This window comes from Humulus lupulus, chromosome 9, assembly GCF_963169125.1.
Source record: "Humulus lupulus chromosome 9, drHumLupu1.1, whole genome shotgun sequence".
Taxonomy (NCBI): Eukaryota; Viridiplantae; Streptophyta; class Magnoliopsida; order Rosales; family Cannabaceae; genus Humulus; species Humulus lupulus.
Window position 1 is genome coordinate 43,633,782 of NC_084801.1, and position 27,136 is coordinate 43,660,917.

The 27,136-nt window shown below is 36.5% G+C and overlaps 1 protein-coding gene across 2 annotated transcripts; it reads right to left on the reverse strand.

The window, feature by feature from the left end:
• Positions 1-8,035: 8,035 nt before the first annotated feature.
• Positions 8,036-16,816, reverse strand: LOC133802313 (probable LRR receptor-like serine/threonine-protein kinase At1g56140). 2 transcript variants are annotated; one of them, XM_062240599.1, is made up of 24 exons: positions 16,517-16,816; positions 15,931-16,117; positions 15,253-15,324; positions 15,096-15,167; positions 14,427-14,498; positions 13,483-13,554; positions 13,162-13,233; positions 13,006-13,077; positions 12,826-12,897; positions 12,663-12,734; positions 12,501-12,572; positions 12,326-12,397; positions 12,117-12,182; positions 11,670-11,732; positions 11,540-11,584; positions 11,358-11,419; positions 10,641-11,026; positions 10,350-10,545; positions 10,125-10,265; positions 9,911-10,029; positions 9,574-9,784; positions 9,137-9,368; positions 8,839-8,986; positions 8,036-8,609 (listed from the first exon to the last, which is right to left on the reverse strand). In XM_062240599.1, the coding sequence occupies exons 1-24, from the start codon at positions 16,659-16,661 to the stop codon at positions 8,286-8,288; spliced, it is 3,045 nt and encodes a 1,014-aa protein (XP_062096583.1). In that variant the 5' UTR covers positions 16,662-16,816; the 3' UTR covers positions 8,036-8,285. The 2 variants fall into 2 exon arrangements, with proteins under 2 accessions (XP_062096583.1, XP_062096584.1); XM_062240600.1 differs by lacking the exon at positions 12,117-12,182.
• Between the last annotated feature and the right edge of the window lie 10,320 nt (positions 16,817-27,136).

Below are 27,136 nucleotides of genomic sequence, written 5' to 3' on the forward strand. Positions count from 1 at the left end.
GAACTTGGAGGAATTTGAGGAAGAATTCAACTGGGACTTGAAGGAATTGAGTTGGGAAATTGAGGTAAGAATCTGGCTTTAATTTCTGTGTTTTGTAGCTGAGTTTAAGTATGAAGGTGGAGGTAAGCAAAGGTGTAGTATTGGACTGGGTATTGGGTAGGAATTTCAGTGGGTTTTGCTTGATTATTATGTCTAAATTGAGGTATAGTTTTTGTGTTAGTTATTGAGAGTATTAGATGAAAGAAATAGGTGAATATGGGTCTTAATTCGTGACTTGATTGGTGTTGAATTGAAGGGATAAATGGGGGAAAATTCTGGGCTAAGTTTAATGTTCTTGGCTGAGAGAAGGAGGTGAAAACCCAGGTTCTCTCTGGGTTCGCAGAGCACGCTGTGACCCAGCCTGGGGGCGCCCCGGCGCGTGTGGCCCTTCTGTCTGTGGGAGCTCTCTGACTTGCTTGGTCAAGTCGCGACCCCCCCTCCCCCCTTTGGCTTGGGAGGTTGTTCTCTAACTTGGGGCAAGTCGCGACCCATCTGGGAGTTTTGAGCTTAGAGGTGTTCTAAGTATTGTTAGGGCTCGGGGGTTCGAACCTAGGGACTCGGGACAATGTCTACTACCCAGTTTAGTAGAAATTGAGGTCCCGGAGGCTAGTTTTGTTCCCTAGGTATTTTATTTCTAATTGGAAGTTGATAGATATCAATGACTCTTGTGACTAGGTTTGTCGCAGAGGCTCGAGGCTAGGGATCGTGCTCAGAACCAGTTCACCTTCTCCGCTCGGAATCAAAGGTAAGAAAACTGCACCCGGTTATGTGGCTATGTTGGGACTAAGAGTTCCTTATACTTGTATGCAATGTTGTATGATGGTATTATGTCATGTGAGCATGAGATAAATGGCCTAAGAGTGCTGGAATTAATATTGGTGCACAGGACGCGGCTTAGCCACTGGTAGCTGAGGTTAATTAAATAATCACTGAGCTTGGCCTAAGCGAGCCAGAGTCAGTGGGTTGAACACTAGGCTCGGCCTAAGTGAGCCAAAGACAGTGGGTTAAACAGAGGGTGCGCCCTATGGGCGTCAACCCTAGTTATTGTATGATATGTCTATTGTTGTTAATTTGATGAATATGATATGCTGAATACATGGATAATACATTGTTGATTGGTCAATAGTTATCACTGATTATGTGAATGCTATGGACTGCTGAATATCTGGTTATGCTTTGTGAATTATTTGGTTATTGATATTGATCATGCTATGATGTTATGGTTTTCTTGCTGGGCCTCGGCTCACGGGTGCTACGTGGTGCAGATAAAGGCAAGGGTAAGATGGTTCAACCATGGATTGGAGAGCTCTGGGGGCGAGGTGTACATTGTCAGCTGTTCGGCCGCCACGGTCGAGGGATTGTATAGAGACGGAAACCTAAAATGTGTATTTTGCCATCAGAGTGGCCTTGATTATTTATAACTTTTGGAGATTTTGTAAGTATGTCAGCTAAACTCTGTTTTGAGATCCCATGTACTAAACTTTCATTTTAATGAAAACAATCTGTTTATGACCAAAATCTTTTAATCCTAACCTGTTTATGAATTTAGGTTCACATTTTTATTTAAATGATTGATTAGCAAGTCTTGCACTATTTTAAACACACAGTGTAACGGTCTTGGTTATCCAGGGCGTTACAGAATGAATTATATATTTTATTACTTTATAGATGATTGCTCTAGGTTCACATGTGTATATTTTCTAAAGAATAAAGATGAAGAATTTAATGTGTTTAAAGATTATAAAGCGGAAGTTGAAAATCAATTGGAAAGGAAAATTAAAGTGCTTAGAAGTGATAGGGGTAGTGAATATTTTTCAAATGATTTCAACTTGTTTTGTGAAGAGTATGGAATAATACATAAATGTACAACCCCTTATACTCTACAACAAAATGATATAGCGAAAAGGAAAAACAGAACATTTTTTGAAATGATTAATGCTATGCTATTACATTCTAAATTGAGTTTTAGTTTGTGGGGTGAAAAACTAGGGCACTGAAAAACTAGGTTATTTTGATGAAAAACGCTTCAAAATACAAAACCCTAAGTTTTCCCGAAGTGAAATGACCAAAATATCCTTCATTTAAAAGTCCAAAAAGTTGCTCTTTCCAGACACCCACCACGGCCGTGCTGGCATATAACGCGGTCGCACTTCTCCATTAAAAATCCAGTTTTCGACTGATTTTTGTCTTTTTGTCGATTTTTCACCTCTTTTCATTCCAAGGAATCCCGAGTCCTTCAAAACCTATAAACAAACCAAAACAAGTGTAAAATAGAATACACTAAACCTAATTGACTAAAACACTACCTAAAAAGACACACTAAAACTAGTCTAAAACTCATTTATCAAACTCCCCCAAACTTACCATTTACTCGCTCTCGAGTAAAGAACACAAAAGACAAACAAAACTAACACTAAAAACCTAAAAAAACCAACACAAATGAATCAAGCCAACAACAACAATTCAAGCCTCAAAATATTATGAATAACATGCTTATATAATCTTTAAGAAAATAAACCACTAATCCAGAATTTCAGTCAAAATATTCTTCCAACTTACTGTCTCCAAGAAGCCACTTGCAAAGTGTCATATACTGTTTGAGAGCTGGCTTCTTGAGAGGTTTGAGGACCAATGCCTCCTCTGTAGCTGCATCACCACGAGGTATCTTTCTCGTTGGATTAGTGTAGTCTTGAAAGTAGGGGTGAACATCGGGAGGGTTTGTCGGGTTTCGGGTTTGGAAAATACATATTGAGCCCATTCAAATGAGATTCGGATTTAGGTAGAGTTCGGGTTTGGATTTCTCGGATGTAGTCAGTCAGTTTTGAGTCGGGTTCAAGTTGTGACAAACCTACGAATCGGTTTTGGGCCATACATGGGCCTCGTTTAACCTTTCTACTGCTTAGTGCTTGCTACCGATCTTGAGAGAGGGAGAAAAGAATGCACTGTCTTCTTGTCAAATGATCACTCACTCACACTAGCCTCTCCACTGCCATCAATCTTGAGAGATGGAGAAGTTTGTTGTTGCTTGGTGTGCTCGCGGCATGCCTCCTCGCGCTGGTCCTCATCAGGGTGTCGTGGACTGTGGTAGTGGAGGTGTGAAGCTCCGCCTACAATTGATGGTGTCAATGCCAGTTCTTAGTGATGAGTCAGTAAGGGAGGGAGATAACGAGTCCAGAGAGTCGGCTGAGGTGAGGAAGAAGAGGAAGAGAGAGACAGAGATAGAGATGAGGCGATCTGATCGGGTAAGGTAGAAAAAAATTAGGGTTTTGTATTTTTTTTAAATATATATTATTAATAATTTATTTATTAATATTAATAATAACTGAAAAAAAGGAATTTTTTTTCTTCAAAATTTTTGGGTGGGTTCAGGTGTAACCCGAATCCGAGAAACCCCATTTCCACATCTGAACCCAATCTGAAATAGGCATCAGGTTCAATCCAATCCGACCTGATAGTTTGGGTTTGGGGTTATTTTGATTCCTTCAGGTGCAGGTCGGGTGGATTTGTCGGGTGGGCTGGATTTTTGGGTCCAAATGTTCACCCCTAGTTGAAACCAGTTGGGCTTGCGTCTTTTACTCTTAAACTCAACCCTAGCCACCTCCTCAGGGTTGACAATAGCGACTCCCGAGGTCGCAGGATCAGGTGTCACAACAATGGTAGGAGGAGTGGATGACCCATCAAATGCAAAGTCATCTGGCATATCCAGTTACTCTGAGTTTGAATCTACAACATCGCCCATGAAGTCTATCGGTCGCTCCTGAATAAATGTCAAGATCTGACTGACTATGTCCATGATCACATACTGGTTCTTCAGGAGGGTCTCCTATTGACCCTTGACTCTCTCCAACCAATGTATCAACTCTGTGATATCAACTAGAACGAGGGTTGGGGATTGAGGTGAAACAGGGGTTGCGGGAGGGGTGGCTCCTGCAACCTCCTCGTCGTCAGGGCCATCATCATCAAAAATCCTTGCTGCCTGGGCTACCTAAGAAACCTTCTCGGTCACTTTCTAAAAATCCAGGGCTATCTCTTCATGTCCATTAGTCTCCTCAGGATTATGGCCAAGCCCAGGATATAGAGGAACATCGCCCAGAGTCAGGGCGTTGTAATATTGAACCTTTGTTGGTCGAGGCTTTAACAACCGTAAGACGATCAACTGCAAACAACATAAAACATTGATTTAAGTTAAATAATCATAAAAGATAGACATATAGCTAAACATAACTTCTTATCATCAATCAAATATAACTTACACTGCTCTTCGAAAACATTTGTGAAAGGACAGACTTGGTGAAATCCTTATTCTTCTAGTTTGACCAACTAAGCATCCTCGAGACCATATTTCCCGAGCTCACAACAAACTCCTACGCAAGTTGTTGGATGGCCTCGTAAGTCCAATACTGTAACGCCAGGGCAAAACCATAGAAACTGTACTTCGACTCTTGTTACACCTTCGCGTCCTTCTTCCTATCATATAATGCCTTTTGGTGATGCATGTCCTTCTTACAAGAATTGATAAGCTTCTTGTAAGAGAACTTCCCCCATGGATAATTGAAGAAGTAGTCTATGTCCTCAACCAGCTTCAATATATCTCGCCATATATTCAAATTTCCCTCTGGGGCATTTAGAACCCCCTCAACCAAGAAACACAAACCCAGCTTGTACACATCTTTGACAACACTGCATGTTTTGAAAGCATTCTCCAGCTGTAGGAGCTTTACTTTCTCACCATCATTAAAATACTCTTTTATCAAGCGATCATTGCTCAGACGCCCATCCAACTCTGCTTGTGACGGTGCAGAACTGAATTCAACCCCGTCACCAGAGCAAACTCTCCCATGCCAAATCTACAGGCCTTCGAGCCCAAAAATAAATACACCTCATCTTCTTTTTTACTTGTTATTTTCCTCAATAATAGCTAATGCACCAAAACTCTTGAGAAATGAAATTCGGAAGCCAAGAAGAACTATTTGAAAGGGGATTCCTTAGCCCTTTCTATAAGCCTGAGCTCCACAAACCTCTTCTTAATGGTATCCAAATGACTACCACCCCTATATGTGACCTGGCCAGGAAAGCGATCTTGAAACAGAATAAGCAACTTCGGCATCTACATCGACACATGAAAATAGTTAGTGAGAAACAGAAAGTTAAACAAAATCAGGATAAAATTGTCAAAATTTTCATAGGAAATACTGAGTGAACACTGTCATCGAGCCAATATCAAGATTATACCGAGCGACATAAATAACCATCAAGCATGTATAGAGCTAGAATTGAGCAATATTATCCCTAAAACTATCAAGCCTATCAATGACTATCGAGCTCCTATCGAGCCTATCCAAAAAAACTTCACTCATCTTATCGAGCTCCATCGAAGTCATCACATACTTCCTATCGAACAACCATCGAACCTATCGAGCAACTGGTCCAAACCCAGAGAAAAAACCCACAAAATCGACGAACCCATTCCACAGATCACAGATTCAACATGATTTAGTTTAAAAATTGATTTGGGTTCGAGATCTAACCCTTGATTGTCTTCTCGGATGTCCTTGACTGCGTAGGTCTCGGTTTCGAAGGGTATCAGATGTCCTTGGCTGCGTGGGTCTCAGTTGCTCACAGTTTGGATGTTTTTTGCTGGAGTTAGGGAGATGGGTGAGAGGCTCAACGAAATTAGGGCTCGACAAGGTTGGGGTTTCTTCTAGGTTGGGTCCGAGAGAGAGAGAGAGAGAGAGAGAGATGAGAGGTTTAGTTTTTTGGGGCGGAAAAATGAGAGAGGTATTTTTGGTAGATGGGGAATGTTTAGCATAAAATTGAAAAGGTGAATAGAGTTGATTTTTTTATTTTATTTTGGGTACACTTGATGCATAGAAAGTGAAATTTTCTATATCAAGGGGCATAATTGGTCATGTTTTCCATTGTACAATTTTTAAGAAAATATATTTTTAAATTAGGATATTAATTTATTATTATATTATTTTGTTTAAAAATAAATTATATTTATAAATAATATAAATATTTAAAATTGAAATTATTTATACATAAATATATATAATTTTATAAAACAAAATAAGTATCAATTTTTATATTAATTATTCTCCACGTTCCTTATTCATTATTCCCATTCTCACTTCTCATTCTCTAATGGCTAAGTAAACACACCATAATGACATGTTTACTCGAAGGAAATGAGAATAACTTGCATGGAATCGGTTCTCATTCTATTGTTCTACCCTATAATTACATGTCTAATTTTTTTTTGTGTAATAATAAATGTCTAATGTGATAGGTTACTATAATTATAATCATCATTTTATTTATTTATGATTTTTTTCTTAACAATATTAGTCAATCAAATTTACTAAGTCTAAAATTTGATAAATTAGATTAAAAATATTATTATATTCATGTGTAATATTTAGTAACTATAACATTGTTTTTATTAAAAAAAATATATATCTCCCATACTATAAAATTTATAAATATTTTTTATTCACTTTTTAAAATTATATCTTATAATAAATGGAAAAAAATATATAAAAACGAAAATTGAGTCAATCTTAGCATTCCAATTTTGTTTCCTAATTATGTAAACAATATAAAATGATTCATATTTCCTTTCCAGTCAATTTCAGTGAACAACTTAATAAAATAATGATTATGATTATAATTATTATTTGTACTATGTTATTTACTAAAATTGTTTAGAAAGAAAACTATAATCATTTTATGTTGTTTACATTATCAAGAAACATAATCGGACTGCTTAAATTAACTAAATTATCATTTTTAAAATATAAAATAGTTATTTTGTGAGATATATTTTCAAAGGACAACATTGTCTTTTAATTTTTCTTTTATAAAAAAAAAAATTGAAGCCATTATCCTTAGATAATTGGAAGGAGAAACATTCACATTCTTTTCCCCCTTATCCCACAAACTTATTTCATTCCTTATTTTATTAAACAAGTGAATGCAAATTATTACCACACAAATGATTTTCTGCCACAAATATATTTATTCCTATTCATTCTCTCATTGATTTATTTCAATTTCGATTTCAATTTAATAAACGTGTCATAAGATTTGTTAGGAATGAAAATGAAATATGTGGGTCAGGCACTAATTTAGAAGTAAGGTATATAGGATTGGCAATCTCACGAGGTTAGGGATTGTGATTCTCATTCTTCCTTAAATATTAATTTTGGCCTAATTTAAAATATATATATGATTTTTTAATCAATATAATATATATTTTAAGAAACGTACTATATGATTATTATTTTTATATTTATAAAAGCATATATATAATCTAGTAAATCAATACTTAACTGTTTAATATTTCTCCTTTTCTTTTTTTGTTATTTGATTTAATATAAATATATTAATTAAATATATGTCAACTTTATTTTATATATTATTTGAAATCGGTAATTTTAAGTTATAACATATTTTTGTTAATGCGGAGAACAATTATTAAAAAAAAATTAATATTTATTTTGTTTTATAAAATTATATATTGTATATATAATTTAATTTTAAATATTTATATTATTTGTAAATATATTTCATTTTAAAAATTAATATAAAAATAAATTAATATCCTAAGTTAAAAACATATTTTCTTATAATACTTATCTTAAAAAATTCTCATAAAAGTTCTACATACATAAACTTTTAATGAAGGTTGCTTTTATAACTTACAAATAATTTATTTCGATTTCAAAGTAAATTAAAAAAATCAATAAGAAAAATACTGATTGCAATTTCGATTCTGATTCCTGCAAGTTAAGTACATAACTTATTCTAACTCTGATTCAATAATCCGATTGATTTACTAATGATTCCAATTATAAATCATATTTATTACGTGCAAATAAATGTGTCTAACTAACTACTAATTCTAACATTCACATTGATAGGTACTGGGCAGGTCGATTTTGCATAAAATGAATGCTGGTCTTATATGATAATAACTTCCTAACATCTAACAATATTTGTTACAAAAACGGATATTTGCAGTATTTACCAATAAACTTGATGTTGCATACAAGTACTTCAAAAAATTGTTACATATCACATAAGTACTTACAAAAATTGATACATGAGCTAAAATAATCACATAATGAATGACATAGATCTTTAATCTGTATATCTGAAGACCAAAGTTCTCAAATTAACCTAGGATGGTATTAAATATCTATAAAGTTAGTCATTCTTGTAAGGATCAAACCTGAAGTTGTCCATCACATGGATTGACTGAAAATGTAGCTGCTTTCCTTTGATGAACCGGGAGTGTAAGCCTCACTTGAGAAACCCATGCTACTAATAGTAGTTGTATCTTTATAATCCATATCTGTAAGATAACTTGGCTTGGATCTAGCATTCTCAATTTCACTATCTCCTGCAAGCATCCCAATGACACGCGACATTGATGGACGGATTGTTGGCGATCCTTGAGTGCACAAAAGAGCCACTCTTATTATTCTGATGGCTTCTTTTGCGTCAAACTCGGTTAGTGATGGATCTATCAACTCCAAACTTTGATTATTTTCATGTAAATTCCATGCCTATAAACAGATTGAATACATTAAATTCTCATATCTTATAAAATGTTCAGACACAACTACCACATATAAATGCATTCCCATAAACCAAATTCCATTTCAAATTTGTTTTTTTTTTTTGCCTATGACTGTATTCTAAAGGGAGGCATCTGTGATTAACTCTTAATATTACTCATAGTTCAATTTGGAAAGAGTAACAAGAACAAAATGCATTGCGATTTAATTCTCATACCCGTTCGAGGAGATAAACACTTTCATTGCCTTGGTTATAAAAGTTGGGTTTGCCGCTAACAATCTCCAAAGCAACAACACCGAAACCAAAAATATCAGCCTTTTCTGTCAGGTGGCCACGCATTGCATATTCTGGAGCCAAATATCCTCTACAACATCATAAAACAAATGTCAAAGTGATCTTCTTATCTAAATCAATTCTGATGTAGACTTCAGTGTAATTTCTTTTTGGATTATGAGTAATAAAATTTGATAAATGAAAAATATATATTTTCGCCACAGTTGGTTTAAGAGCTTACATTGTTCCTGCAACTCGTGTGCTCATGTGTGTTTTATTGTCATCGTAGAGCTTTGCCAATCCGAAATCTGATATTTTTGGACAAAGTGCATCATCAAGTAAAATATTACTAGCTTTGACATCTCGATGTACAATCCTTGGTCTGGATTCTTCGTGAAGATAAGCAAGCCCTCTTGCTGTACCTAAGCATATATTGAATCGGGTAGGCCAGTCTAAGTGCAAATTATTCTTTCCTGCAATGATTAGCAACTTAGTGGTTTTTCCCATTGATATGAAAAGATAATAACAGTAACTACTATAGAAATTCATTAATTTAGTCACTCAGCAATGACAATATAAAAACTATCAAGAAAAGATCGTTCAATGAAGACTACACCACAGTTGTGTTCTTGGAGAATTGAATTGTATAAAGTATAAGATAAATGAATAGCTACATACCAAACAGTGCTTGATCAAGACTTCTGTTATGAAGATACTCATAAACCAGGATGTGCCTATTTCCTTGAATACAGCATCCATACAATTTCACTAGATTGCGATGTTGCACAACTGATATTGTGGCAATTTCAGCCATAAATTGACCTTTTCCATGGTTAGAAGCTACTGAAAGTTGTTTAACAGCTACTTCCCTCCCATCCGGAAGTGTACCCTACAAAGTAAGACATCTCAATGTTATGGATAAAATGTAAAATTGAAATAAATATAATCTATAATAATTGAAAATCACTCTTTGACATCAAAATTTATTGTTTGAAAGTAGAAGAAAATATAATGCCTTGTAAACGTGACCAAATCCTCCCTCTCCGAGCTTATTTGCAGAACTGAAGTCTCCTGTGGCAACTCTTAGTTCTGAATAGCTAAAAGTATCTGGTTTTGGGCCTATTCCGAGTAATTCTGCAGATTGGTGCAAGAATATTACATGTAAAATACTGATATTTACATAAAAAAAGACCACTTTTAACTATCTGCTGCTCCTGATATACTTGTACCTTGAGCATCATCATCGTCTGATTTTCTTCTCATGTAAAATACTAATAGTAGCAATGCTAGACCGATAACCACAATAGGGACTACAATACCAATAATTATCCCCGTCTTCTTCTTGTTTCCTGCTCTAGGTACTTCGAAATCTGATCAATAAATACAACATTTCTGGGTATCAAGTAGGAACAGCGAAGTATGTTGAACCACCTGAAATTAAGTGTACACATTACCTGCCTTAGCATGGACAGCTGCTATCAATGGACCATAGTAACCTTCTTTAGGTATGCAACAGGTCCCTTTACCAGCCCAGAATAAGTGAATTTCAATATAGTTCTCTGTCACATTGACTTTGTACTTCATTGGGATTGCTTTCAAAACTCCACCTGCTCTCTTAGATATGTCAAAGTCCTTTTCTAAGCGACGTCCCTAAGAAGAAAATGAAGAACTTTCAGAGTTTAAATTTAAGCTGATCACAAATATGTAAAATCATGGTTTTTTTTTTCTTCTTTTGTTAAACTAACCTGAATATAAATATCGAACACACGCTTTGCTAGACTAGCCCACAAGTTTGTGCTTTGATTAGGAAAACCAATTTCTGCAAAATGCAACGTCACAGTATAAGGTCCATTCACAAGACCAAGACCATAGTATCGTAGTGATCCTGGGGACATTCTTGCAGTATGGAAGAACTCTGGCTTCTCATTGGTTGATGTGACTTGTGCCTGGGTTCCTTCAATATCTAGTTTACCTGTTTTATCAGCATATAAACCAACCTTGCTGACTGCCCAATTTTGTCTGCCACTAACTTGAAACTTTGCTGGGCCAAGAACTATCTCTTCAGCTTCATACATAGTGCCATCATTTCCTGTCATCTGCGGTCCTCCACACTTAATTGCAAAGCTTGTATCTATGTGTTCAAAAGAAAAACTTCATGATTGATGCTAACAAAATGTCAAAAAAAAAAAAATTATCTCCTCAGACAACAATGCAATAATATATTTTCTTTCACAATGTAAAAACTGTTGTCTTAATACATTGGTTGACATATAAAAGGAATTTTTGTGTTCTTATATATGCTCGCAGGCATATAATAATAACAACTAGACTCAGTATAGTTTCATAGCTTTAATGAATTTGCTTCACAACTTTTCTTGAGGAAAAAAAAAATAGAGCTATACAAGCAGTTCTTTTATCCATAACTTGATATTGAGAAAGAAAAGTTAAATGAAGGGAATTACGAATTGGGGTCTTTCTATTGCAGGGAAAGTTTCTTTGGAGACAATCTAGTCCAGGAGCATCTCTGCAACAAATAAAGAGTAGTTACTTCTTCTTCTTCTTATTATTAAAATAAACTAGAAAAACATAAAAGGTCATTAAACTACATAAGTGTTTGTATCAAAGTGCAGGTTCATTCACTCACGATTTGTTGAAATCGTCAAATATGAAATTGTTTGCAACCAAGTTCCTGCACAAAGTTGTTTGAATCATATCCTATTCGGTAATTAACAATCCAAACAACAGAAATGTAGAAGAAACAGAAGAAGACATACAGTTGTGATATTGAGCCTCGCCATCTTGGTAAACGCCCTGATAGGAAATTGTAAGACAAATCTCTGAAGACATTGCAGTATATAAATAACAGTCAGTAGAGAAATGATGCTAAAAAAAAGCAGACAAAATTGGCAAAAGAAATTTGTTATGCTTAGTTTTTGGATAATTATCCTGTAAAGGTTTCTGTTGTTTTCCTTCATTAATTAGCAACTTCATATTGGAACAAATCAAATGGAAGATACAATGATTGCCTTAGGATTAAGCGCCAAAAATGTGTTATCATTTTCCTTCTTAAAATATTCTACAAATATAATACATAGTTCTGTCTTGAATGCATTACGATTTTTTTATCTTGCAGAATTCTTAAATGACATTTTGTAGCCTCTTAGAAATGGCCAGCTGTCACTTGATTGAACCCAACATGTTGTCAAAATAAAAGAACTTACATATACAAAGGATTTCCATTCCAAACACCGGGAATGCCACCTGTCAGACTATTGTTTCCGAGAAATCTGGCCATTTCAACAGTAGCACGAAAGAATTTAAGGTACAATAAAAGGACACGCTAAGGTTAAGATTGAGGAGGGCCTTGTTTTTGTATCAAAACTTGAAAGTTTGAATCTTCTGAAGGAAAAAAAAATATTGAATTACTTACAAGCTTGTTAGATCATTCATGACGAACAACGAAGGAGGGATATTTCCACTTAAATTGTTGAAACTCAAATCCCTGAAAGTATCCATGAACAAAGTTACAACGAACAAAAACATTAAAAGCTATTTCAAAATCCACTTTGTGTTTCTGTTCTAAGTTTATCTGTGTTAATACATACAGTGTTTTTAGACGTTTCAATTCTCCAATGTCAGATATAATTGGACCAGAAATCAATGCATTTCTCAGAATTCTGTTGTAAGAAAAGAAAAAAGTAATAAAATAGTTAGTACAGGTGAGAATGAAATGATCTTGTATTGAAAAAAAAAAGTTGTAAACTTACAACTCAGTCAAGTTCTTCAAATTTTTGACAAAATCAAGGGAAGTGCTCCCATTCGATAGATCCCCAATTTTCCTACAATATAAATAAAATACAGAAATTAACCTACTCTTTTCCAAAATAGAAGAGAGAAATAAAGAGAATTTTGGAAATTTTATATACTCACATAGATGTCAATGAGGTCAATTGAGAAAAACTAGATGGTATGGGACCTTGAAGAGAGTTCCCTACAAATGTCCTTCAAAAACATTTAAGAGGTTTATAAACTTAAGAACTCATCAGAAAAATGACGTTTAACATTAACAGTATTGATAAAGCTTTATAAACCAGCAACTTTAATACTTACAAATTAGTTAGACGTGTCCAATTCCCTATGAAGTCCGGTATCTTCCCAGAGAGAGGAGTATCTAGTGTATCCCTGGAGAGCTCAACAAGTATTTATATAGTAAGTTTGAGCCTGGTGAAATTAGTGGTGGAAGAGATTTCAAGATCAAATCCTTACAAGATTTGCATATTTTTAAGGTTGGCGAATGTGGAGGGAAATTCACCACTTATTCCCGAACTGTCTATGTAACTGCAGAAACAAAACTATTAGAATTACACTAATTTTCATTCAAATAATAAGCCTATAATAGTTGACTTAGGCTGAAGTTTATGAGTGAAAAGTAATTCTTAATCCTCTAGTTTATTATTATAACACCTTAAAGTTGTATTTTTATATGGAAAAATTAATACTATGTTCAAATTCAACTATTTAAGCAAGGAGAAAATTGCAGAAAGTAAATAGATTGGCCTTAATCTTAAACTAACAAAAGGGACTTACATTTGCTCAAGTTTCAACAAATTACCAATTTCTGGGGGAAGTGGTCCAGAAAAATTATTTGACCCCAAGGCACTGCAAAGCATAGAAAAAATGGGAATAAATATTTGGAAGCAATCACTTGCATTGGCACAGTCAGTACTTTTGGGTATATAATTGCCAACGATGCATTATTCACAATATGAAGCCCAGCTAACATTTAAAATGAATAGAGCTTAGCAGACGAGTGAAGCTACACCTACATCCTCTAAGTTAACAAAAATGGACTAACTCAGATTACCAAACATATTGCAAGTGTAGTGCTAGAGCACCTCAATGTTTTGACAGCACAGAGTTTCAACATAATATGCAAATTAGGTAGATAGAAAGCACCTATGTTTCTGCAAAATCACTTCTCCTATCCATTTTAACGGTCCCGGAAGTCTTTTAAATTCACTTTGCTTTCAGTCAGCCTGAACATACCATATTGTAATGATTTCGATATTGAAGATCAAAGTTCATTAACTCAACATAAAAGTTTTTCGATAATGGTAGATTTTTTTCCCTCAAGTTAAAATCACTCGAGGAAGCTTGTATAGAAAAGAGAAGTGCGGACATGAATGTTTAGTACATCTTTTCAACCAAAAATAAATGGTTTATGAAAAAGAGAAAGAAACAACTTAAACTAAAAACAAAGTCTAAACAAAAAATCTTTAGGTTGATCCCTCTTTTACCTATTTTCTCTATAAAAATATAGCTAATAACTGATATTAATCAAACATATCCCACAAACCACATACAGAAGAATTTGCTTATAGCACTTCCTTTATATCTTTCATCAAAATCTAAAGTTAAATTTCTCTTAACAAATCAAAAGATTTTCAAAATTCAGTCTCAAACAACATATTTTAACTAATTTTTTCAAACATAAAGTTGATGTTACTTCTGGTTTGATAACATAGACTTACAGCATATTTAGATTCTTAAGGTTACCAAGCTCCTTTGGAACTGCCCCATGAAATGCATTGTGGCCAACATCTCTGCAAAGGAATATAGTCAGATATTTCTAAAGTTTTAGACGAAATGGTAAAGAAATAAAAGAAAAATGGCACTGTAAAGGTTTAGTTTTAATTTTATGTGGGTACTGCTTTCCATACTCTTCCTAACTATAAGGTTTACTATTATTGTTCATTCAAATAGTCATTTTATAACAAAATAAAAGCTCAAGTTAACTTTATAGAACTACTAAGAAAAGCTATGATTATAGGCTTTCTTCATATGGCCTAAGCATTATATACAATCTCAAACTATTGATAGAACTTTAAGTTTGACAATTAAATCAAAGGGCATAATTGCAGTATTGTGCCCTTAATCTAAGAACAGTTAATATAACTCTTCTATTTATAAGTATACATATATATAAAGGAAAATAATTAGGTAGTAATTGTTTTTAATCACTGCCCATAGGTACTTTAATATTTCAGTACATAAATAAATTGTAATTCCATTTTTTTTTATGCGACGGTGTATAATTAAATTACAGGACACATCCCATTTATATATAAACACATGGACACACAAAAATGTACCAAGTACAGAATATTCAAACAATGTCCATATGAGTTTAAAACACTTACATTTGTTCTAGTACCGAAAAGTTTCCCAAGAATACTGGCAAAGTTCCTGATAAGTGATTCAAGTTGATCTTCCTACAAATATTTCAACAATAACCTTTTAAGGACTAATAAAAACGAACCAAAAAACAAAGTTAAAAGGTTAATTAAAAGTCCATACAAATATGTCAAGAATTTGAAAGCTGTGATTTCTTCTGGAATCGTTCCTTGCAGCTCCAATTCCTGCACTCTCCTGGGAAAATAAACAATCAATTAGCCTGTATTTTTTTGGGAGGGAGGGGGGCATTCAAACGAGGTTCAAACTTTAAAATAAACATTGAAATTAATTACAATATTAAGTTAGTAATAATTTGTACAAATTTATGCTGCAAAAAAAGAAAAATTGTATAAACTTAGCTGGCGAAATTATTCTCATCATTTTCGCAACGTCATCAAACAAGTCTTGACAAATTAATTTCTATCAACATATGTGGACTTCAATTATGAGTTAATTCAGTATAATTAGACCAAAAAAAAAACCCAATTTGTCACCATTATCGTATCATTTATTTTCCAATCAATTTTTTTTCCGTCAACAATATACGCGGGTCAAATTTTGTTTTTTGTTTTGCATTTTTCTTCTCACTTGACTTTTCTCTTCAATTTCCAATTTTACACCAAAAAAAAAAACATAGTGCTAAGATGGCATTGTAGTGGTAGGAGATCCAAATTCAAATCCCCTCCTCCACATAAAATTTAAAAAAAAATAGCATTGTTGGTGAAGATAAATAATAAGTACCCCTACCACTAGTCTAATTTATAAAAATAAAAATAAATAAGATAAGTGGCAGTGGCATACAAGTGAGTGACATGGCAAGTGCTGTTGCTGTCGAAGGTACAATTACATTTGACGCCTGGGTTGTCCATGTCTTCTCGTTTGATGTTATCATCAATGGCGGTTCCAGTACATGGGTCTCCACTTATATTCCAACTCGTTGTGTTTGGTTTTATGCCCCACTTTCCGAATAGTGTATTTAGTGCTCTCACTGTCAACAAATTACCCATTACCATCTCCCACTGCCTTACCTTTCTTTTAATCCATACACATAACACAGAAAAGAACGTTGCTCCTTTTATATGTTGATTTCCCAAAAGTGGCCTTAAACTCTTAAAAGTTCTATGTTAACCCTTACAAGACTTAGACATGACTCTGCCACGTGCTAAATAACATGCCCGTGATCTTCTTATTTGTTTATTTTTCAAAACATAGAGCAGTACTCCAAATTACAATTTAACTCTCAGACTCACTTCTGCTACTTTTCGAACCTATACATATATGTTTCTATATAAAAGTAACTTAATAAGAAAGACAGAGATTTGGAGAAGAAGATAAGGAGAGAGAATAAAAAGAAGTAAAGGTGTAGATAGATGGTGTGTATACATACCTTCAGAAAGATCTGTAGTGGCGTTTTGAGTTTGAGTTTGAGTTTGAGTTTGAGCCATGGAGGGATGAGGTGGCAGTGATAATAAGAAGAAGACGATGAAGGAGCAGCAGAGGAGGCTCCACCTAATATTATTCACACAATTCATCTCTTCTAATTCTAATATTTCTGATTCTCCTTTAATTGCCTTCGCAAACCAACGCACACATCAACGATCGATTTAAGCTTGTTCTTATCGATAATATACCTAATTCATCCCTCTCTTTCTCACTCTAGAACTCTCTCTCTCTCTCTATTATCTAAAAACTGAGGAGAAGCAGGACATGTGTGTTATTATTATTAGACATTAGGTAGCAATATTTTATTTTATTTGACTATAATTGTCCTTTCTCGGTGAGAAAGGATCACTTCAAAGTTCAAACATTTTAGATTTGAGGGTCATCTATGCACATCAATATCACTCCTACTGTCCCACCCATGAGCCATGACCCATTTCATTTCATGCTAAGAATCTAAGACCAAAAAACAACTGGTCAGGTCCTCAATGAGCTACCATCTTTTAGTTTTCTTATTTTAATCATTATTTATTGGTGATTTATGTTATTTAATGAAAAATTGATTTTTAATGCAATAAGTTACACTCCGTTTCAAAAATATCTTATCCCTATAAGTCTCTCATTTTGGTCCTACTAATGTTGATACTACCCAAAATACCCCTGGCATAATTTTCCCTCTCTTTTTCTCAGTCTTCACTCTCTATCTCTTATTTCCTTCTCTATCTCACAAACTCTCGTACACACAAAAAAAGCCGGTCACCATTAATTTACATTTCGGATCTAGGGGCAAGTTGTGACTCCTTTCAAGTCAAGAAACTTCATTTTGGATTTCGGATCTAGGGGAAATAATCGTATAGGTAAGTATATATTTGTTATATGTAGTGAGGAAACTTGTCTGGCTACATTACTTGTCTTATTTCAAACAGATCTGTGTATGCCTTCATGTTTTATTGCAATCTTTCACGGAATGAATTTTGGATACTTCGTGCGTTTTTTTCTGGATGAGTTTCGATGAAACTCGATAGGTCTCGATGTGTTGCATGCGTGCTGGCTCGATGGACCTCGACGTGCCTCGATAGTGTTAGGATGTTAGTACCTCGATGGTACTCGATTGTACTCGATAAAACTCGATACGTATATAAGAGTTTAATTGGATTTAATAACTCGATGGTACTCGATAAAACTCGATAGGTGTATAAGAGTTTAATTGGATTTAATAACTCGATTGTACTCGATAAAACTCGATAGGTGTATAAGAGTTTAATTGGATTGTTTGCCTCGATTGTACTCGATAAAACTCGATAGGTGTATAAGAGTTTAATTGAATTGATTGCCTCGATAATCCTCGACTGTACTCGATAAAACTCGATATGTGTGACCTCGATAGGACTCGACATATATCGATAGAAATCGATATTTTCTGTTTTATGTTGTAGTTTAACTTTTTGTCCTTTTTTTTTTGCAGATTCGACTGTTTCCGTATTTGTTGCATTCAATGGTGTTTGGGAACTCGAAAATAGGGATTGGATTTTCAGAGATGCTGAAAATCAAGTTCTGCTCGTGGAGAAGGGTGTGACATATGAGCAACTGCTTGACATGCTGTACGATGAGCTTGAAGTGAATAAATGTGTGCATGACTTGAAAATTGAGGTCCCGTACACATGCCTATCATAATCTGTCAAACCTATCGTTATAAAAAATGATAGGCATGTGCGTGCATTCATTGGGTTAGCATCGAAATCTGTAGAGAAGCTCATTCCTCTATGTGTCACATTGATTAAGAAGGGAGGTGTAAGAAATGCATCGGCTTCTGTCAACGTTAATAAAGAAGTTCAATTTGAAGAGAATATTTCTCCTCCATGTCATGGTTTCAAAGGAACTCAAGGTGACGTTGGAACATGTGTTCCCGAGACAAATCCAGATGTCATAGTCCATGATGATATCCCGGTTAAAGATCCTTCATATGTGCATGACACAGCAGAGTACGATCCCTATGGCTACGAACCTTATGTCAACGACGATCCTGTTGCTGATGCAACAGATCTTGGTGGGCCAGATGTTAGGGCAGATTTTCCAACACAGAGTTCAGATGTTATGGTAGATGAGGAGCGCAGAATAGAAGACCGGCAAACACCTGGGACCAGCAGTAGTCGTCCAGGTCCAAGTAGAACCGATGATAGTTTTAGATGGAGTTCTCCATTGGACTTAGGTGAAGATCGTAGAACATGGAGTGCTCCCATGTTCACCAAAGAGGATATAGAGGCCTCACATCAACATCATTCCTCAACCAGCAAAGCTTCAGGAGAATTGCACCTTGGGAAGTTCTTTCAGAACAAGCTTGAATTGAAAACCAAAGCATCCATATTTGCGATGAAGAATAATTTTGAGTTTATGGTGAAGAAATCTGGGACTGATGTGTGGTACATTACCTGCAAGGATCCTGATTGTGGTTGGAGATTGAGAGGTAAGAAAAAAATGAGATCTGAAATGTTCGAGATTACTGTATACAATGAAGTACACACTTGCTCACAAGAAATTCGAGATAAGGACCATCGTCAAGCATCACCGTGGGTTGTTGGGCACCTAATCAAGAGGAAATTTGCTACCGATGGTACTCGGTACATGGCAAACAACATAAGGGAGGACATGAAGCACCATTTTGGGGTTGAAATGAGCTATGAGAAGGCGTGGAGATGCAGAGAAAAGGCTCTTATGTATGTCAGAGGGACACCTGAGGAATCATACTCCAAGTTACCTGGATACCTGTGTCAGTTGGAGCATAAGAACCCAGGTACAATTACTGATTTTGTAGCAGAAGATGGTCGTTTCTTGTATTGCTTATTTTCCCTCAGTGTTTCTAGGTGTGGTTTCCAGTACTGTCATCCTGTAATTTGTGTGGATGGCACATTCTTGAAGAATAAGTATGGTGGCCACATGCTCTTTGCTGTTGCGTTGGATGCAAACAACCAGTTGTTTCCAATTGCGTTTGCATTGGTGGACAGTGAGAACCATAACTCTTGGACTTATTTCATGAGAAAATTGAAGGAAGCCATAGGGGACGTTGAGAACCTTGCTTTTGTATCGGACAAGCATAAAAGCATTAATCATGCTTTGGAGCTTGTGTTCCCAGATGCGTATCACGGTGCATGTTACCATCATATCTGTATGAATGTTGTGGCAAAATTCAAAACTGACCACGTGCAAGACATCATGGGGTGTGCAGCGTACGCATTTCGAATAACAGAATTTCACAAGTTCTTTGACAAGATTAAGGTAATTGATCCGCCCATTGCTCAATATCTAGAGGGAATTGGCTTTGAAAGGTGGAGTAGTGCTTATTTTCCTGGTAAGCGATACAATATCATGACGAGTAACTACGCAGAAAGCTTTAACAATAAGACCAAGGAGGCAAGGAGCTTTCTAGTCGCCACTTTTCTTGAATTCATAAGATTCACTCTTCAGTCTTGGTTTGCAGATAGACGTGAAAGAGTTGCAAAAACACCTGAGATGGAAAATGATTTGAAGTAAATAGGTGATAAAGCAATCTTTTTAGATGTCCAAGTCCTTGGTCATCACGAATTTCTTGTGGTCGATGGTAATGGTGATGGTGAGGTGAACTTGGCCACAAAATCATGCTCTTGTGGCATGTTCCAAACCATTGGGATACCCTTTGTACATGCTTTTGCTGCAGCCAGAAAAAGAAGCATAAACATGTACTCATTGTGTTCCCCTTACTATAGAATCGAGACATTGAAGGACACTTATAAAGATACTATTTACCCTGTTGGGAACGAGGAAGAATGGGTAATCCCTTATCACATCAGAGATACGGTTGTCGGCGTCCCCGCTGAGAAAACCCCTGTAGGAAGGCCCAGGAAACAGAAAGTGGGTAGGCGAAAGACAAATCGCTATGCTTCACGCGGGGAAAAGATTGTCAAGCCACGTAAGTATAGCAGATGTGGTGGTAGTGGACACAATAGGAAGTCATGTAAGGCTAGGATTTAAAATATTGTGTTATGTAATTATTTAATTGATTTTGCTGCATTTATCATATGGAATACTTCGTCTAATACTTTGTGTGTTTGGATGTCGAGGCAGACACACTATGTGAATTTAATATTTTTTTATTTAATAACTTTTTCAAAAAATATTGTTTGGAAAAAAATAATATACAAAACTAACTATATGGTATACTATACAAGATGTGTAAGACAAAAATGTAAAGAGCATCACGGGGCCAAATTCTGATAGAACAGGTCCACACACCACTTGGTCCTGAAATGCTGGATGTTCTCATCAATAACAGTATCAAGTGGTAGCCTGGCAACCAGATGCTCGATATGTTTGATGGTAAACATACCACAATCCCCACTGCATATAATCGATTTTGTGTCAATAGAAGATAAAAATAACTTTAATTTTCCAATTTCAAAATCCACTAATTAAATAGGGGAATACCTTGTCTTAGTCTGAGGACACTCCTCTGGAGGAATACGACAATATGAGAAAGGCTTTGCATTCTGCTCAGGATATACCTGGAGGTCCTCGTGGTCGTCAAACATGCCAGAACACCATAACAACGAAGGCAACAATAAGCACCAAGGCTTGATCGCTTCCTCCATCAGAGCGGGACTGAGCACGCTATGGTTGGAATCATAAACGTTGATGCACCACGTTGGAATGGAGACTTCAATGGCGATCCAATGTGCGGCTTTCTAGACGTGCAAGGCAAAATATACTTCACTCACATTTTGCCATGATACAAGGAATTGATTATCATCGCCCTTCAACATTCTCAGCACATCGTCGTCCCATGTATACTTAGTGCCGATCTCTCTGAAATGATTCCAACGACCTAGGCACACCTGGGGGAAGGTGGTGTTCATGATCGCAGCATCCTGCCGAAATGCAGCATGGTAAAAGTGGCGTTGGCGGCGTAGCATGTGCAAACCGACATCAATATGCTAAAAAAACATAAAAATTCGTTAGTACCATCAATATATTTTAAGATTGAATTGAAAACATGAATGTAATTTACATACCGAATCCCAAAGCCAAGTCTAGACTGTGTGCAACTGTAAGAACCATGCCACACCGTGCGTCCCAGTATACACGTTGCGGTCTCTCTTATTGTCGATCTTCCCGATGATCCACCTATGGAAGCTCTTCTCCTGCTTTGGGTCACACTTCCTCAGTGGTTCAGCAACTAGCCCCTGTTTATCTAGTCTGATCTTCTTTGTTGGGTCGGTGAAGTCATCAAAACGCTTGGGCCTGCGTTTCTTCCTGACAACTTCAAGGCCAGTTGCCTCCTCGGGCTGCAGTACTCGTACACTGGGACTGTCAGCATCACTGGAAGCTACAGATGTCTGGGCCTGTGGAGTGGAGGGTTGATCACTGCGCTCGTAGTCTACAGGCAAGATATTAGACTCTGTATCTGATTTTACGTCGGTGGATCGACCTGAGACCAATGAAAGCAGCTGTGCCAACTAAGCCATGATCGTGGTCTGATTCTGTAGTAAGGTTGCCTGGCCCTCCTCAACCCTCTTGAGCCTCTGCAGAAGTTGCTCATAATCAGGCTAGGCAACCTAACTAGATGAAGCTACACAGGCCTGTGAAGTGCCCTTATCAACCCTCGGGACATCCTCATAAAAAATGGAGGATTCCTTTGCAACTTGTGTTAGCTTCTCTGCCTCTTTCTCAGGTACCATTACTTCATCCACTGCAGTCCCAGCCTCCAACTCAGGGAATAACCTGGAATCAACTTCTGGGAGGCTATTGTAGTAGACTACCTCACCGGGACGTGGCTTCAGCATGGAAAATACCACTAACTGCATAGTTGAATAACATGTGTCAGAAAAACTTTAATAAAACAAATCATTAAAGCATTAATTTGTGACATTTAACAAGATAAAATGGAACTTACTCGATGATTGGCGAATATAGGAGCCAACAGAGCTGTCGAAATAGTGATATCAGTTTTCGTAGCCCGGCTGAGCATCCTGGGAATCTGATTCCCACTGTTCTCACCGAACTTACTCCTGAGAGAAGGCATGGCCTCAAAAGCCCAGTAAAGAAGCGCGGGTGCATAGCAAGTGAAACTATACTTTGCCTCCTTCTGTTTTTTGCTTGACCCCTCTTTCTTCTTCTCCTCATAGTGGTTCAATTGCTTCTTCATGTCCTTTTGAAGGCCTTTGCTAACCTTCTTAAATGACAACTTCCCCCAATGATACTTGAAAAAGTAATCAATATCCTCAACCATCCTCAGGGAATCTCCCCATATCGTTGTTGTCTTCTCTGGGACATTCAGTACCCCCTTTATCAAATAGCACAAACCTAGCTTAAATGCATCTTCTGGGTTTGTGGAGGCCTTCAATGCATCTTCCAACTGACCAAAACTAACCTTCGAATCACCATTAAAATATTCCTTGATGATCCGATCACTTGAAAGATGCTCTTTCAATTCATCTAGGGACGGTGATTTCCCAAAATTTAGCCCGGTAACTAGGGCAAACTCTGCAATACCAAATCTACACAGAGTGTTGCCCTTGTGGAACTGACCCTCTTCAGGCTTCTTACTTTCTACCTTACGCAACATTAGCTGATGCAGCAGAACCCCAGAGAAACTAAATGGTTTTGCCTTAAAGAACTGTCCCAACGGGCATGCCTGTGCCCTTTCAGTAAGACCATGCCTCTTAAACTGCTCTATAAGGGTATCCAAGTAGGCACTACCCCTATAAGTGACACAACCAGGAAAGTGTTTCTCCAACGGCACAATAAGTTCAGGCATCTGGAAAAAAAAAACAAAAAAAATGTTAAAAATGTTTAAAAAAATGTTAAAAATGTTAAAAATGTAAAACAATCAGTTACTATCGAGGTAGAAACAATCGAGTTCTATTGAGTCTTATCGATGCCTATCGAGGTGGATTCCAAAATCACAAAGAATAATATAATCGGGTTACTATCGAGTCTTATCGAGGCCTATCGAGGTAAGGCAAAAAAACCAAAGTCTAGTCATATCGAGTCCTATCGAGAAGGGTCCTAAAAATCCCAAAGCAGTGTATCATCAATTCTCATCGAGTCCTATTGATTCCTATCGAGATAGGTTCTAAAAATTCTCAAATCCGTGTATCATCGAGTCCTATCGATTCCTATCGAGGTATGGTCTAAAAATTCCCAAAGTCGTGTATCATTGAGTCCTATCGAGGTAGGTTCTAAATTTTCCGAAAGTCGTGTATCATCGAGTCCTATCGATTCTTGTCGATTCCTATCGAGGCACATTCTAATCCATTCCTCATCCTATACTATCGAGTCCTATCGATTCCTATCGATTTCTATCGAGTTTCATGAAAATATCGAAAAAACCCAGATTTCTTCATTGTCAGCCCCGATCTATCCTATGAACAAAAATCAACAAAAAAAATCAGGCACATACACATATTGCAGATTAAAAAAGAAAACCCTCACCTTCGCTTTCTTTGAGGTTGTTTCCTAAAAATTTGGTTGCCTTGCTCGACATTTTCTCCTTCCCCTTCTCCGATTGTCAAGTCCGACCTTTGGGAGCCCTTGTTCGTGTTCGTGGAAGACAATGAAGGTTGGGTTCTACGGATTCAATCGAGTCCTATCGATTTCAAAGTTTGCTTGGTTCGGGTATTTTGGGAGAGAATACGGAGAGTTTGAGAAAATTATGCCAGGGGTATTTTTGGTAGTAACGGGATTAGTAGGACCAAAACGAGAGACTTATAGGGAAAGGGTATTTTTGAAACGGAGTGTCACTTATTGCATTAAAATTCAAATTTCCCATTCAATATCACTCCTACTGTCCCACCCATGAGCCATGACCCATTTCATTTCAAGCTAAGAATCTAAGACCAAAAAACAACTGGTCTGGTCCTCAATGAGCTACCATCTTTTAGTTTTCTTATTTTAATCATTATTTATTGGTGATTTATGTTATTTAATTGGCAGCTTGTGTAATATATTTATTTTAAGGGGAAGCTTTGTCTAATACGATGTAGCATATACAATTGGCAAAATTTGTGGTGAAATTATCCAAATTTTTTACTCTGTTACACTATGTCCAAAAATAAATTGAAAAAACTATCCAAACTCAGTTAAACACTTTTTTTATTACTATCTATCAGACACTTAACAAAAGCTAAGTTTGCTTACTTTGGAGCCAACCACCTCTAGTTCAGGACGGTGGTCTTATTCCCATACTCCACTGGTGATATGTATGTTTCTTTGTTGTGACAAGGTGGTTCGACATTCTTTCTTTACAAGTTTATATGTAAAAGATGTGCTACTTTTGGTGTAGAGTTGTCAAGTTGGGACTCATATATTTAGGATTGATCATTGACATTTTTTGTACTTGTACATTATGGTGCCAAGTTAGCAATATATTATTATTATTATATGTTAAACAAAATTAAGGTTTCGAATCCCTACAAATGATCCATTCATGTCCTATTTATAGGCGGCATGGATGGATTAAGATAAAAAATAATTACAGATGAAACCTCTATTAGAGAATATAATTTTATTGCTCAATGGAAAAGTGGAAAAACCAAAAATACAACTCTATGCAAAAATACAATAGACAAAATAATATTGATTAAATAAGTATTACAACTCAATTGCTCAAAATACAAGTAAATATAATGATGTAGAAGAAGAAGATTACAAACTCAATACTATAACAATACAAGTAAATAAGAAGAACAAAAGGAACAAAAGAATGAAAAACACAAACAAACTCTCACACAACCAAAGTGTAGAGTAGTGGGGATCACCAACTTGAACAAGGTTCAAGACCTTTGTCCAAAAGCTTATTTCCCCCTATTCTCTAAGCACTAAGGGATCTCTCTAGGAAATAGCTCTCTGGAATTATCAAGCCTTTTGGTGTATTTTTCAGCCAAGTGCTTTGTGGATGAAAAATGGTGTGTCTTACAAGTGAGCATTAGGCTCCTATTTATAGAGCTTAGAGACACCCTTTGAATTTCAAATTCCACCAACCCCATGGCTGTTACCAATGATAAATTGGGTGTTTTATGGAATTAAAATAGAGATTTGAGAGTTACTTGGCTGTTGGAAACGTTCAAAATTGGATAAAAACCGACTTAGTATGAATCTGTCAGCCACTAGCGCCGCGGCCCTTGGTCAATTTCAGCAACCAATTTTTTTGAGTTTTTTTCCAAAACGTTCCAATTTATTCCCACTTGATTTTGTAACTTCCATACACAATATGGGAGTTAAAATCACATCTCTATCAGCCATTTCTCATATGGCTTTATGAAATCCAATCTCAAATGTGTAACATATAATATACACATTATTGGGTAATATTTGGGAGTTACAAATTTGTAACTGATTTTGTAACTCCAAAATATGTCACATTTGGACACACACATGTGTCCAATTTTGTGACTCTCAATAATATGTTACAAGGTGTGACAAATCACATTTGTGTGACAAATCACATTTTGTCACATTATTTAATCTAATATTATATTATATGAAATAATATAACAACCTCTACATTAATGCCCCAACTAAGTGGGGATTATGCATGAGACACCTGACACGTGTCGACGAGTAGTGAGGTCAACTGTGTAGCAATAAATTTTGGAATGTTTCTTTGTGCCAAAGGTGTGGTCCCCAAAATCCTAACTGAAAAGTATAGGCGACCACCTTTAGAGCAAGACTTGCGCTAGGTGTATCTCATGTGGTCCCCGAGCCTTCCGAAAAATCTATTGATCAATTTCTCAATGGGGGCTTCTCGGGCTCTTCGAGGAGCCAACATAAACATTTCTTTCTGAGTTCTCTCTTGGGGGACTTTCTAAGAAGTTCTATCTCGGGAGCTCTCGGGTATTGGCCTCTTCTTCCGAGCTCTCAGGCATTTGCCTCGGGGACGTAGTTACTCAGGAGGTTTCTAATGACTCTCTCGAAGACGGCTGATGTGGATTCACTTTTCGAGGATTCCTCGGAGAGCGTGAGGCTTCTGACCACGTGTCTAGGATTGATGACATAGGATTACCCTTCGAGAAATACCTGAAACATCCCCCCCCACCCCCCCAACCCCAAAGGCTCAAGTGTATTTTATGCGGTGGAGACTTCTCGCTAATGGTCACGTGGCAATAATCTATTCGAGCTTTTGATCAACAACCATGCGGTCAGAAGGACACGTGTTAGTCCTCGGTGCCTCCTCGGGGTTAGCGTCGGGCCCCTGGTGGGAGATACATATCAAATAATGAGTGGTCGAACATCTGTGACTACATTAAATGCAAAGACACACGTTGCCTGCCGAGTGGTCAGGTCTCTACGATTGCGCCTACTCGTTACACCCGAAAGGGTAAGTCGTCACATCAATGCGTGTCACGAGACCGATCTTCCCGAGATTGGGCGTAGGATGATACTCGAGTACTTGGCTTTAAATCTAACCGTTAATTTCTAATTTTGGAAACTCAGCTTTATCTATTTAAACCCATGGCAACATTCCCTTCTTCTTCATTGAAATCTTTTTCCATTTTCACGTACTCAGTCGCAGCCCCTACCTTTCGTTTGAGTTCAT

What these genes read in the sequence shown, in the direction of transcription:
- LOC133802313 (XM_062240599.1), bottom strand. Translation starts at nt 16,661, where the DNA reads ATGAATTGTGTGAATAATATTAGGTGGAGCCTCCTCTGCTGCTCCTTC. An exon ending in CTTAAGAATCTAAATATGCT is followed by an intron (nt 13,555 to 14,426) that starts GTAAGTCTATGT and finishes TATGCTTTGCAG; the next exon opens with TGCCTTGGGGTCAAATAATT. An exon ending in TTTGACGATTTCAACAAATC is followed by an intron (nt 11,420 to 11,539) that starts GTGAGTGAATGA and finishes TATTTGTTGCAG; the next exon opens with AGATGCTCCTGGACTAGATT.